Consider the following 13,286-nt stretch of genomic DNA (forward strand, 5'->3'; position numbering starts at 1 on the left):
AGAAGCGGGTGGATAGGCACGTGACCACGACAATAACGGACCTCGGGAGTGCGGCGGCGCGCGGGGCAGGGCGGGGCCTGGCGGCGCTGGGCGGGGCTTGGCGCGCGGCAGGCGGTCTCGAGGGCCGCGACAGGTGAGCGACGCCGCGGGGCAGGCGGGCAGGGATGGCGGAGCAGTGGGAGCTGGACGAGGAGGGCATCCGCCGCCTGGGGGCGCTGACCATGGAACAGCCCGGTAGGGCCCTGCTGGCAGGGTCTGGGTCGGGAGCACGGGGTTCGAAGCTGAGGGGAGCAAACTGAGGGCGAGGCAGAGGAACCTGAGGTAGTCACGGGGGAACGGCGGCGGAGGAGCGGTCTCTGAGGTAGAGGAGCGCTCCCTGAGGTAGAGGGGGCCCCCCTAAGTTAGAGGAGCGGTCCCTGAGGCGAAGGAGGGGTTACGCTGAGGTAGCGGTGAAGGAACTGCAGTTACCGGGGAATCTGGGGCAGAGGGCGAGAAATTGAGGGAGGGGAGCGGAGTCTAAAAGAGAGGAGAAACGAGGTTAAGCGGACTCTGAGGCCAGGAACAGAGAATTGGACTAAGTGGAAGGAAACTGAGCCCCAGGAGGGGCTACTAATGGGAGAAGGGAAGCGCTGTGAGAAGTACGTTTGAAGTTGGGGTGCTATTGGAGGAGACACGAAAGGTTGATTTTGGCAGTTCTGGAAACTTCCACCCCAACTTGCTTGATTAGGGTGAAATAGGAAAGGATGTTCCTTGATCAGCCAGCCCTCTCTTCGTCCAGTCTTCTGCTCTAGAACTTGGCCATTTCCTTGATCCATCTGTATGTGTCGCCTCATGAGACTCAGAAAGGGGCCTGAGGTAAAAGGAATAGTAGCTGATAGATCGAAGCGTTAAGATCGCTTCGTCCTGGAGGTGAACCTGGCGGAGTGACTGCTGACCCCACCTTTGACCTGGGGTTTGATTCACGCAGCTTGCTTTTCTAAGTTTTTATGGAGTAGAAATGTTGTTAAAGTTATCAGTGTTCCTGATTCAATTTTGTTCCTTTTCTTTCTTTCTTTTTTTACAGTTGAGTAAAATTAGGTTTAGACTCATGCTCCAAGTCAAACAGCCCTAAGTAATGCAGCAATGGTTTATTAACCTAGACTCTGATTCCAGAGCCTGTCCTCTAACCACAACAAAATGTTGCCTTTCTTGCTTTCTCTAGTACTTTTTATTGGGGGAATATGCAATAATTTGGTTTTATTTTAATTTATTTAAAATGTATCAAAATTAGTATATGCTGGTAACAAACACTACATGATGGTTTGGTGTGCATATCAATAGGTTCATGTAGATAGTTCAGGTTTTTCTTTTCCAAACCACTTTGTGCTCCCCTAATTTGTAAAGCTTCATTGGCTTGACATACTGTACCTTTCTTTCTTTCTTCCTCTCCTTTGTTTTAAAGAATTTATTCAATTTGATTGGGGGGGCACATATGCCTTCCATTATCCAGCTAGAATAATATGTGGCAGGATTTTTTTTTTTTTGGCTTGTTTGCTTGGTTTTATAATATGTGAATAACAAAATTAATTTTGCTCATTCTGACAATTCAAACAATACAAAAGTATCTGAAGTAAAAAAATATTCTTCCCTCTCCCTCCTTCTATAACTTTTCCATTGTTTTTACAAACATATTCCTTTTTTTCTTAAGGGATAGAGCATATATATCAATATGATTTGGCAATTTGCTTTTTTACTACCAATAAAACATAGATATCTTTTTTCTTTCTTTCTTTTGGCTGCCACTTGGCTTGTGCGATATTAGTTCTCCAACCAGGGAATGAATCCAGGCCTGGGGCTGTGAGAACATGGAGTCCTAACCAGTGGACCGCCAGGGAAGTCCCATAAATGGTGTTTAAAGCCATGGGGCTGGATAATGTAGATAGATAATAGAAGGTTTAAGACTCAGCCCTAGGGCATTTCAATGTTTAAAGCTTAAATAGAGGAGAAGGAAAGTGATGTTTTGGAATTTACTAAAGGGTACTGTGTCAAGTAATTCCCTGGTGGCTCAGTCAGTAAAGGACCCACCTGCAATGCAGGAGACTGCGTGCAGCACAGGAGACCCAGGTTTGATCCCTGGGTCTGGAAGATTCCTTGGAGAAGAAAATGGCAATCCACTCCAGTATTCTTGCCTGGAAAATCCCGTGGACAGAGGAGCCTGGTGGGCTACAGTCCCTGGGGTAGCAAGACTTAGCAACTAAACCACCAGAGGAGTCTGTGGGCTGCAGTCTATGGGATCACAACAGTTGGGACAGGACTTAGCGACTAAACCACAACCACTGTAATCAAGGAGGGAGTGGTCAGAAGTGTCAAATGTTATTGACAGGCTGAGCAACCTAATGCAGAGAAGTGTCTGTTAGATTTGGCAACATGGAACTCATTGGTAACTAACTAGGGAAGAGTAGGGAGGAAGCAAGCCAGGTCAGGTTGGGATGAAAAGGGATTAATATGTGAGGGAAAAGAAATAGAGAAGATAAGAACCTTTGCCGAGAAATTTGGCTATAAAGGAGAATGCATAAGTGGAAATTAGCTAGAGGATATGAAGTGGAATTAACAAGTTTTTAAAGACATGATATACTAGAGCATATTTGCAGGCTAATGATAATTACTAGGAAGAAAGATAAAATATGCAATTATGTACTTTTTGGTTCCTAAAAATAATTCTGTTAATTAACTTATTATATGGGTACTATAATAACTGTACTATGAAAAGTAAGTCTTGAGCCCCTACCCCCCTCCTTGGCCCCACCCAGTTTTCCTTCCTGACAGTGATCATTGTTACTAATATTTTGGATAGCTCTCTCTACATATTCTCTACGTATATGAGCATTTGTACTTTATAATTTTTTATTATGGCAATTCATAAGTATATCCAAGAGTAGAGATGACAGAATAGTGAACTGCCATCAACCTAATATCAATAGTTATCATCAGTTCATGGCCAATCTTCTCTCATCTATACCCTGCCTATCATCTATCTACCCTCAGTCCCCTGAGATTTTTTTTTACTGTGTTGAGTCTTTGATGGTGCTTGTGGGCTTTCTGTAGTTGCAGAAATTGTAGGTTACTCTTTAGTTGTGATGCAAGGGCTCCTGATTGTGGTGGCTTCTCTTGTTGCAGAGCATGGCTCTAGGAGCACAGGCTTCAGTAGTTGTGGCACATGGGTTTAGTTGCCACGAGGCGTGTGGGCTCTTCCAGGAGCAGGGATGGAATCTGTGTCCCATGCATTGGCAGGTGGATTCTCAACCACTAGACCACCAGGAGAGTTCTGTGCACTGTCTAGTTTGAAACAAGTCCTAGTCATGTGACTTAACCCATGAATATTTTAGTATTTGTCTTCAAAAGATTAGAACTCTTTTAAAAGTCGCATATAAAACCTAAAAATATTTTACAGTAATTAAAAAAAATAACTTATTTTATTTTTGACTCTGCTGGATCTTCGTTGCTGTGTGCTGGGTTTTTCTAGTTGCAGTGAGCAGGGGCAACTCTCCAGTTGCAGTGCATGGGCTTCTCATTATGGTGGCTTCTTTTGTTGTGAAGCTTGGGGTCTAGGTGAGTGGGCTTCACTAGTTGTAGCATTGTTTTCTTAATATAATTATAAACTTATGGATTTAAATAGTTTGGTATGTTCCAGTCCCTTGCAGTTATTATAACTGATGCTGAGTTTGTCCAGAATTTAGCAGTGGGAGATCTTTCATGTAGATTCCTGAGGCCTTTTTTATTTGTTTTATTTATTTGAAACTCTTTCATCATTATTATAAATAAGCTTTATTGAAGATTATTAATTCAGTTTATAAGTGAACTATATAAATGGTTTTCTATAAAGGGATTACTTGTTACTATCAATAAAACATGTTTTTGCCCACTGGAGTTATTATAGCCTATGGAGTAAAATTGGAAGATCATTCTGTTATTCTTGACATCTATAACGTGCAATGTTTGATTTGCTCTACAGTCTATTTGTCTTCACTCTATAACTGTTGAAACTGAGTGCATAATCTCTTAAGACCTGTGTGTGTTAGTCACTAAGTCGTGTCTGACCCTTTGTGACCCCATGGACTGTAGCCCACCAGGTTCCTCTGTCCTTGGAATTCTCCAGGCAAGAATACTGGAGTGGGTAGCCATTCCCTTCTCCAGGGAATCTTCCTGAGCCAGGGACAGAACCCAGGTCTCCTGAATTGCAGTTGGATTCTTTACCATCTGAGCCACCAGGAAAGCCTAAGACCTGTACTTCAATGTAAATCATCAAAGAACATCTGTCCCAGTGGCAGTTTAGCATTTGATTGATAATCCTAGTTCCCTTTAAAAATGCTAAAATGTCTGCTTTTTGAAATAGAATACAGTGAAAGGCATGTGAAATGCAGCAGGGCAGTGAATGAAATCATAACTGACTTTAGCTTTTGCCCCATGGTAACAAGATTCTCAGTGTATTAGGTCATTGCATACTACAGAGCTACCAATATGGTGCTCTTAAAGTTGGGATTTTTTTTCTTGAGATATAATTCATATCCTGTAAAACTTAAAGTATGCATTTAAGTATCACTTAGTACATTGTATAACCATCACCACTGTCTAGTTCCACAGCCTAAAAGGAGACCTCATATTCTTTAGACAGTCAGTCCTTATTTCCAACTCCTGGCAATAAGTGGTCCCAAGCAATCACAAATCTGCTTTCTGTCTCCATGGATTTGTTTGTTCTAGATATTTCATATAAGTGGAATCATACAATATGTTGCCTTTTGTGTCTGGCTTCTTTCTCTGAGCATGTTTTTATTAAGGTTCATCCATATTTTAGCAAAGTGCTTGATTCCTTTTAAAAATTATTTATTATTAATAGACTTTAATTCTTAAAGCAGTTTTAGGTTTATAGAAAAATTGAGCAGAAAGTACAGAGTTCCCATAACTCTTCCTTCATCACACTTTCTCTATATCCCCTTCCAGTTTTCCTGTTATTAGTATCTTGCATTCACGCAGTACATTTGTTATGGTTGTTGAACCAATGATAATACATTATTATTAACTAAGATCTGTAGTTTACGTTAGGATTCACACTTTGTGTTGTACAGTTCTGTGTGTTTTGACAAATATATAGTCATGTGTATGCCATTACAGTATCAACAGAACAGTTTCACTGCCTGAAGGGTCCTCAGTGTTCCACCTGTTCATCCCTCCCTCACCAGTGAACCTCTGGAAACCACTGACCTTTATCCTGTTGCCTTTTTCAGAATGTCATGTAATCATGTAATCATACAGTATATAATCCCTGGGAACCAATGATTCTTTAAAAATAAAAAAAAATTCTTTTCACTGATGTATAATTGATATATAATATTAACTTAGTTTCAGGTGTACAACATAATGGTTGATGTTTGTATACATTGCAAAATGATCACACCAATAAATCTATGTAACATTTATCATTTTACATAGTAACAAAATTTTTTTTTCTTAGAATGACAACTTTTAAGATCCAGTCTTAGCAACTTTCAAATATGCAATGCAGTATTAGTAACTAGTCATCATTACTGTATATCACTGATATTTTTAGTGTTACCTTTTTCAGAATATTATGCAGAATATTTTCAACCTGATTTCTTTCATTTAGTGATGGGGAAACAGTGGAAACAGTGTCAGACTTTATTTTTTTGGGCTCCAAAATCAGTGCAGATGGTGATTGCAGTCATGAAATTAAAAGACACTTACTCCTTGGAAGGAAAGTTATGACCAACCTGGATAGCATATTTAAAAGCAGAGACATTACTTTGCCAACAAAGGTCCATCTAGTCAAGGCTACGGTTTTTCCAGTAGTCATGTATGGATGTGAGAGTTGGACTATAAAGAAAGCTGAGCGCCGAAGAATTGATGCTTTTGAACTGTGGTGTTGGAGAAGACTCTTGAGAGTCCCTTGGACTGCAAGGAGATCCAACCAGTCCATCCTAAAGGAGATCAGTCCTGGGTGTTCATTGGAAGGACTGATGATGAAGCTGAAACTCCAATACTTTGGCCACCTCATGCGAAGAGTTGACTCATTGGAAAAGACCCTAATGCTGGGAAGGATTGGGGGCAGGAGGAGAAGGGGACGACAGAGGATGAGATGGCTGGATGGCATCACCGACTGGATGGGCATGAGTTTGAGTAAACTCCGGGAGTTTGTGATGGACAGGGAGGCCTGGCGTGCTGCAATTCATGGGGTTGCAAAGAGTCAGACACGACTGAGCAACTGAACTGAACTGAATGTGTATTTAAGGGTGCTCTATGTCTTTCCATGGCTTGGTCCATAAGTGATTTTATTGCTGGGTAATATTCTACTATATGAATGTACCATAGTTTTGTTTATTCATTTACTTATTGAAGGATATCTTGGTTGCTTCTGAGTTGTGGCAATTATGAATAAAGTTGCCATAAACATTTACATTCAGGTTTCTGTGGGGAAGTAAACTTTCAACTTACTTGAGTAAATACCAAAGAGCTATATAATTGCTAGATCTTACAGTAAAAGTCATGTTTCAGTTCAGTTGTGGCTCTGACTCTTTGCGACACCATGGACTGCAACACTGCAGCATGCCATCTTTAGCTTTGTAAAAAACTTCCAAACTATCTTTTTTTTTTTCAAACTATCTTTTAAAGTAGCTATTCCTTTGCATTTAACTAGCAGTGAATGAGAGTTCCTATTGCCCTCATGCTCTAGTCTGAATATTTGTGTCTCCCCCCGAACTATTCATGTGTTGAAATTCTAATGCCTAATATGATGGTATTAAGAGGTGTGTCCTCTGGGAGGTGGTTAGGTCTTGAAAGTGAAAGAAAGTGTTAGTCACTCAGTTGTGTCCAACTTTTTGCAACTCCATGGACTGTAACCCACCAGGCTCCTCTGTCCATGGAATTTTCCAGGCAAGAATAATGGAATGGGTTGCCATTCCCTTCTCCGGGGGATCTTCCTGACGCAGAAACTGAACCCAGGTCTCCCGCACTGTGGGCAGATTCTTTACCATCTGAACCACCAGGGAGAGAAGAGAGAGAAGTCGCTCAGTCGTGTCTGACTCTTTGCTACCCGATGGACTGTAGCCTACCAGACTCCTCCGACCATGGGATTCTCCAGGCAAGAATACTGGAGTGGGCTGCCATTTCCTTCTCCAGGGGATCTTCCCAACCCAAAGATCGAACCCGCGTCTCCCGCATTGGAGGCAGACACTTGAACCTCTGAGCCACCAGGGAAGCCCTCATAAAAGAGTTTAATGACTTTATAACAGAGACCAAAGAGAAAGTTCCCTTGCCCTCTTCCACTGTGTGAGGAAACACGGAGAAGTAGGCAGTCTGGAACCTGGAAGAAGGCTTTCACCAGAATCCAGTCATGCCAGCACCCTGATCTTGGACTTCCAGTCTCCAGAACTGTGAGAAATAATTGTTTGTTGTTTATAAGCCACTCAGTCTAATTTACATTTTTCAACAATTCTCAAAATTTTTGGTCTCAGGATTCCATTACACTCTTATTTAAATATTATTCAAAGAGCTTTGGTTAATGTGGATTACATCTGCTTATATTTACCATATTTGATGCTGAAACAAAATTTTTAAATATTTATTTGTAAGTCATTAAAAGATAACCATAACATACCCATTACATGTTAACATATATAATGTCTTTTTAATGTCTTAATTGAAGACATCCATATTCTCATATCTTCCTCTGTGTTAAATATGAGGTTGTTTGATTGAAATATATATATATATGTATATATATATATATACACACACACACATACATGAAGTCATGCCTTATATAGATATATAGTTGAAAAAGGGGAATGTTTATTTAGGGTATGTCAGCTCTTCACTGCTGCGCACAGGCTTTCTCTACTTGCAGAGAATGGAGGCTACTCTCCAGTTGCAGTTTGTGGCTTCTCATTGCAGTGGCTTCTCTTGTGGAGCACACGCTCTGGAGTGCACAGGCTTCAGCAGTTGCTGCACAGAATCAGTAGTCATGGCTGGTGGGCTCCAAAGCACAGGCTCCATTGTTGTGGTGCACAGGTTTGGTTGCCCTGTGTCATGTGGGATCTTTCAGACTAGGGATCCAATTGGTGTCTCCTGCATTGCAAGATGGATTCTTAACCCTGGACCACCAGGGAAGCCCTCCCAAAAGGAAGAAGTATTTAAATATCCTTTTCGGTGAATTTTCTTCTTTGCTATGACACGATAACTGAGCAAATGGTAGTTTCTTAAAGGTTAGTTGTATCTGAAATATAAAACCATATCATGGCTTTTCCTGTGGGAGCCGCCGGGTTGAGAGGAGCGTGGCCTTCTCCTCTCCCCGCCATGGCGTGTGCTCGTCCACTGATATCAGTGTACTCCGAAAAGGGGGAGTCCTCTGGCAAAAATCTCACTTTGCCTGCTGTATTCAAGGCTCCCATTCGACCCGATATTGTTAACTTTGTTCACACCAACTTGCGCAAAAACAACAGACAGCCCTATGCTGTCAGTGAATTAGCAGGTCATCAAACCAGTGCTGAGTCTTGGGGTACCGGCAGAGCTGTGGCTCGAATTCCCAGGGTTCGAGGTGGCGGGACTCACCGTTCTGGTCAGGGTGCTTTTGGAAATATGTGTCGTGGGGGCCGCATGTTTGCACCAACCAAGACCTGGCGACGTTGGCACCACAGAGTGAATACAACGCAGAAGCGATACGCCATCTGCTCTGCACTGGCTGCCTCAGCCTTACCAGCGCTGGTCATGTCTAAAGGTCATCGTATAGAGGAAGTTCCTGAACTTCCTTTGGTGGTTGAAGATAAAGTTGAAGGCTACAAGAAGACCAAGGAGGCTGTTTTGCTTCTGAAGAAACTTAAGGCCTGGAATGATATCAAAAAGGTTTACGCCTCTCAGCGAATGAGAGCTGGCAAAGGCAAAATGAGAAACCGTCGCCGTATCCAGCGCAGGGGACCCTGCATCATCTATAATGAAGACAATGGTATCATCAAGGCCTTCAGAAACATTCCTGGAATTACTCTGCTTAATGTAAGCAAGCTGAACATTTTGAAACTTGCTCCTGGTGGTCATGTGGGACGTTTCTGCATTTGGACTGAAAGTGCTTTCCGAAAGTTAGATGAGCTGTACGGCACTTGGCGTAAAGCAGCCTCCCTCAAGAGTAACTACAACCTCCCCATGCACAAGATGCTCAATACAGACCTTAGCAGAATCTTGAAAAGCCCAGAAATCCAAAGGGCACTCCGAGCACCATGCAAGAAGATTCATCGCAGAGTCCTGAAGAAGAATCCACTGAAAAACCTGAGAATCATGTTGAAGCTTAACCCATACGCAAAGACCATGCGCCGGAACACCATTCTTCGACAGGCCAAGAACCACAAAATCCGCATGGATAAGGCAGCAGCAGCACTAGAAGCCAAATCAGATCAGAAGGGGGTTGAGGGCAAGAAGCCTGTGGTGGGAAACAAAGAAAAGAAGGCTGTTGGCGATAAGAAGCTGAAGAAGCCTGTGGTGGGAAAAAAGGCTGCAGGGACCAAGAAACCAGCAGCTGAGAAGAAGCCCACAGAAAAGAAACCCACCTCAGAGGAAAAGAAGGCTGCTGCATAAACTTAAAATTTGTTTATACCATAAATGCCAAATCATTTTGGACAGCTAATTTTGAATAAAGACCTGAACAAAGAGGCAATGAGAACATGAAAAAAAAAAAAAAAACCATATCATGAACTTTTTGTACTCTGTTACATTAAAATCCATTGGTACATTAACATCATGCATCCATCATTTGAAAGATATTAACTCACTGACTTATGTAGATCTTCCAAATATTGACAAATTTCATTATATAACATTAAAAAATCATATTTGTTAATATCATCACAAATTTCACTAGGGAGAGCTTTAGGTTTTGGAATCTGTCAAGTTTATGGTGGCAAATACAAGTTTATCAAAATTCTAATTTCAGCTTGGAAGCTCATATGTTGACAACAGTTACTATTACTTGCTTTGACTGAAGTGACAGTCTCACTTTCTTTATTTTTAAGAAAATGTCTCACAGCCATTCAAGTATGTCAGAATTTTATAGTAACAGTAGTTACCTCCCCCCCAAAAAATGGCTAGTTAAGCTGGCATCTCAAAACCCACACAAGTGTTTTCCTGCTAGGCATCTAGCATACATCAGTATGCAGCAGAAATACTTCATGCATACCTCCCATTTAGGAACACAATATAAAAGAGATGTACTCAAGGGTCAAGATTTACTAAAATTAACCATTTTTACTGCTTTTTCAAGGGCATTCTTAAGAAAAAATGGCTCTTTTTTTAAACTGCATGCATATAATGGTGAAGAATACAATACTATGACTAAGTAAAGTTTGATGCCACTGCCTCAAGTCATTCTAAGGCCTCAGTAGTTTTTGCTGTTATACCCTACGTGCAAATATCAGCACAGTAAAAATAGTTGTTAATGTTTTAATATTATTATGAAAATAATTTTTTAAAATAGTTTTGATTTTGTGGACCCCTGTGCATGTCTCAGGGATCTCCAGGGATCTAGGGACGATGTTTTGAGAACTGCTACACTTTGTTATGGAGAAGGCAATGGCACCCCACTCCAGTACTCTTGCCTAGAAAATCCCATGGATGGAGGAGCCTGGTGGGCTGCCATCTATGTTGTCGCACAGAGTCGGGCACGACTGAAGTGACTTAGCAGCAGCAGCACACTTTGTTATGACGTCTTTTAGCTTTTGAAATTTGTTTTGAAATACTAAGTTAAAGGTTTCCTTTGTTTTGTGGATGTATCTTTTTGGAGTGCTTTCATTCTTTAGGGATGCTATTCTGTTTTTGTTCTTTTTTGTTTTAATAACCTCATATTCAATTTGACTATAAACCTTTTCTGTGTCTTTGTTAAAGTGCTTTAGGTTTTCTATACTTTTAGCTGGGCCAGAATAACTTTTCTAGTTTCAGGGTTTGGAGCTCCCTCTTCTGTTGTGTTCACAAAGTACGAAAAATAGGGCTTTAAGCTTCCTGAGATCTGCAGTCTCTGCTTTCCTCCCGGACTTGTATCTAGACCTTCTCTTTCTTTTGAACTTCTTGTCTGTATTCCATTCAGTGTGGATTCTGTTCTGATTATTTCTCTCAGGGATGAGTCTTATCTTGAAAAGGATCTTGTTTCATGTTTTTTTATAATTTATAGGGCCTAGACTGCTCCAGTACCTAAGAACTTATTTCGGTGCAGTTCCTTGGCAGTCACCTGCAAATGGGATTCTGCAGAACCTCCTTCCAGTTTTTGTTCCTGTTCTCATTTTGGCCCACCACACTTGCCAGTGAGCTCCTATTGGCAGTTTAGAGATTCTCCTCTTTTCAGTGCTGTCAGAAGTCTAGTTTGACATACATGTATGTATGTATGTATATATACACACACACACACACACATATACACACATAAGTACACACACACATATATTCTTTAAAAGCAAAAATAAACAAATGGGACCTAATGAAACTTAAAAGCTTTTGCACAGCAAAGGAAACTATAAGCAAGGTGAAAAGACAGCCTTCAGAATGGGAGAAAATAGTAGCAAACAAAGCAACTGACAAAGAATTAATCTCAAAAATATACAAGCAACTCCTGAAGCTCAATTCCAGAAAAATAAACAACCCAATAAAAAAATGGGCCAAAGAACTAAACAAACATTTCTCCAAAGAAGACATACAGATGGCTAACAAACACATGAAAAGATGCTCAACATCACTCATTATCAGAGAAATGAAAATCAAAGCCACAATGAGGTACCATTTCACACCAGTTAGAATGGCTGCTATCCAAAAGTTTACAAGCAATAAATGCTGGAGAGGGTGTGGAGAAAAGGGAACCCTCTTACACTGTTGGTGGGAATGCAAACTAGTACAGCCACTATGGAGAAGAGTGTGGAGATTTCTTTAAAAACTGGAAATAGAACTGCCATATCACCCAGCAATCCCACTTCTGGGCATACACACCAAGGAAACCAGATCTGAAAGAGACACGTGCACCCCAATGTTCATCGCAGCACTGTTTATAATAGCCAGGACAGGGAAGCAACCTAGATGCCCATCAGCAGATGAATGGATAAGAAAGCTATGGTACATATACACAATGGAATATTACTCAGCCATTAAAAAGAATTCATTTGAATCAGTTCTAATGAGGTGGATGAAACTGGAGCCTATTATACAGAGTGAAGTAAGCCAGAAAGAAAAACACCAATACAGTATACTAACGCATATATATGGAATTTAGAAAGATGGTAACAATAACCCTATATGTGAGACAGCAAAAGAGACACAGATATATAGAACAGTCTTTTAGACTCTGTGGGAGAGGGTGAGGGTGGGATGATTTGGGAGAATGGCACTGAAACATGTATATTATCATATGTGAAACAGATCGCCAGTCCAGGTTTGATGCATGAGACAGGGTGCTTGGGGCTGGTGCACTGGGATGACCCAGAGGGATGGGATGGGGAGGGAGGTGGGAGGGGGGTTCAGGATAGGGAACACATGTACACCCATGGTGGATTCATGTCAATGTATGACAAAATCACTACAATATTGTAATTAGCCTCCAATTAAAATAAATAAATTTATATTAAAAATATAAATAAATAAATAAAACACAGTCACACATATACAGACACAAAGTCACACTTTTTTTCAGTGTCTTTGAGATCTTTCCATACAAGCATCTACAAATCTACCTCATTCTTTTAAATGATTATATAATAATAATTAGCATGTATATAGCACCATGTGTCAGGCACTATTCTAAGTTTTGTATACTCTCTCTCTCACACACACATACATATGCGTATATGTTTATGGGCTTTCCTGGTGGCTCAGCAGTAAAGAACTCACCTGCCAATGAAGGAGATGCGGATTCAATCCTTGGGTCGGGAAGATTCCCTGGAGAAGAAAATGGCAATCCATTCCAGTATTCTTGCCTAGGAAATCCCATGGACAGAGGAGCCTGGTGGGCTACAGTCCATGGGGTCGCAAAAGAGTTGAACATGACTTAGAGACTAAACAACAGCAACAACTATATATATACAATACATATAGTCATTAAATCCTTACAACATCTTATGAGATAAGTAATGTTGTAATCTTCATTTATCACATGATGAAATGGATGCACAGAGAAGTTAAGTGACTTTTACAAGGTCACAGATCTAGTACATTGTTCAGTGCACTGCTACTTAGGCCATCTAGTTCTGCTCTTCTACTGATGAGCCCTTTGATGA

General features: G+C 41.0%; 2 protein-coding genes across 2 annotated transcripts in view; both read left to right on the forward strand.

Moving 5' to 3' along the window:
- Positions 1–104: 104 nt before the first annotated feature.
- LRRC36 (leucine rich repeat containing 36) overlaps positions 105–13,286 on the forward strand; it is a 61,333-nt gene continuing 48,151 nt past the window's right edge. The window contains exon 1 of the mRNA XM_043898791.1: positions 105–234. Coding sequence (XP_043754726.1) covers positions 165–234 — 70 coding nt within the window. The 5' untranslated portion in view covers positions 105–164. The remainder of the gene's footprint in view (positions 235–13,286) is intronic.
- On the forward strand, positions 8,293–9,625 carry LOC122691836 (60S ribosomal protein L4). Its single transcript, XM_043898792.1, has one exon. It carries the CDS (start codon positions 8,347–8,349, stop codon positions 9,613–9,615), a length of 1,269 nt encoding a protein of 422 aa, XP_043754727.1. The 5' UTR covers positions 8,293–8,346; the 3' UTR covers positions 9,616–9,625.

The sequence above is a fragment of the Cervus elaphus genome, chromosome 4, assembly GCF_910594005.1.
Source record: "Cervus elaphus chromosome 4, mCerEla1.1, whole genome shotgun sequence".
Lineage (NCBI taxonomy): Eukaryota > Metazoa > Chordata > Mammalia > Artiodactyla > Cervidae > Cervus > Cervus elaphus.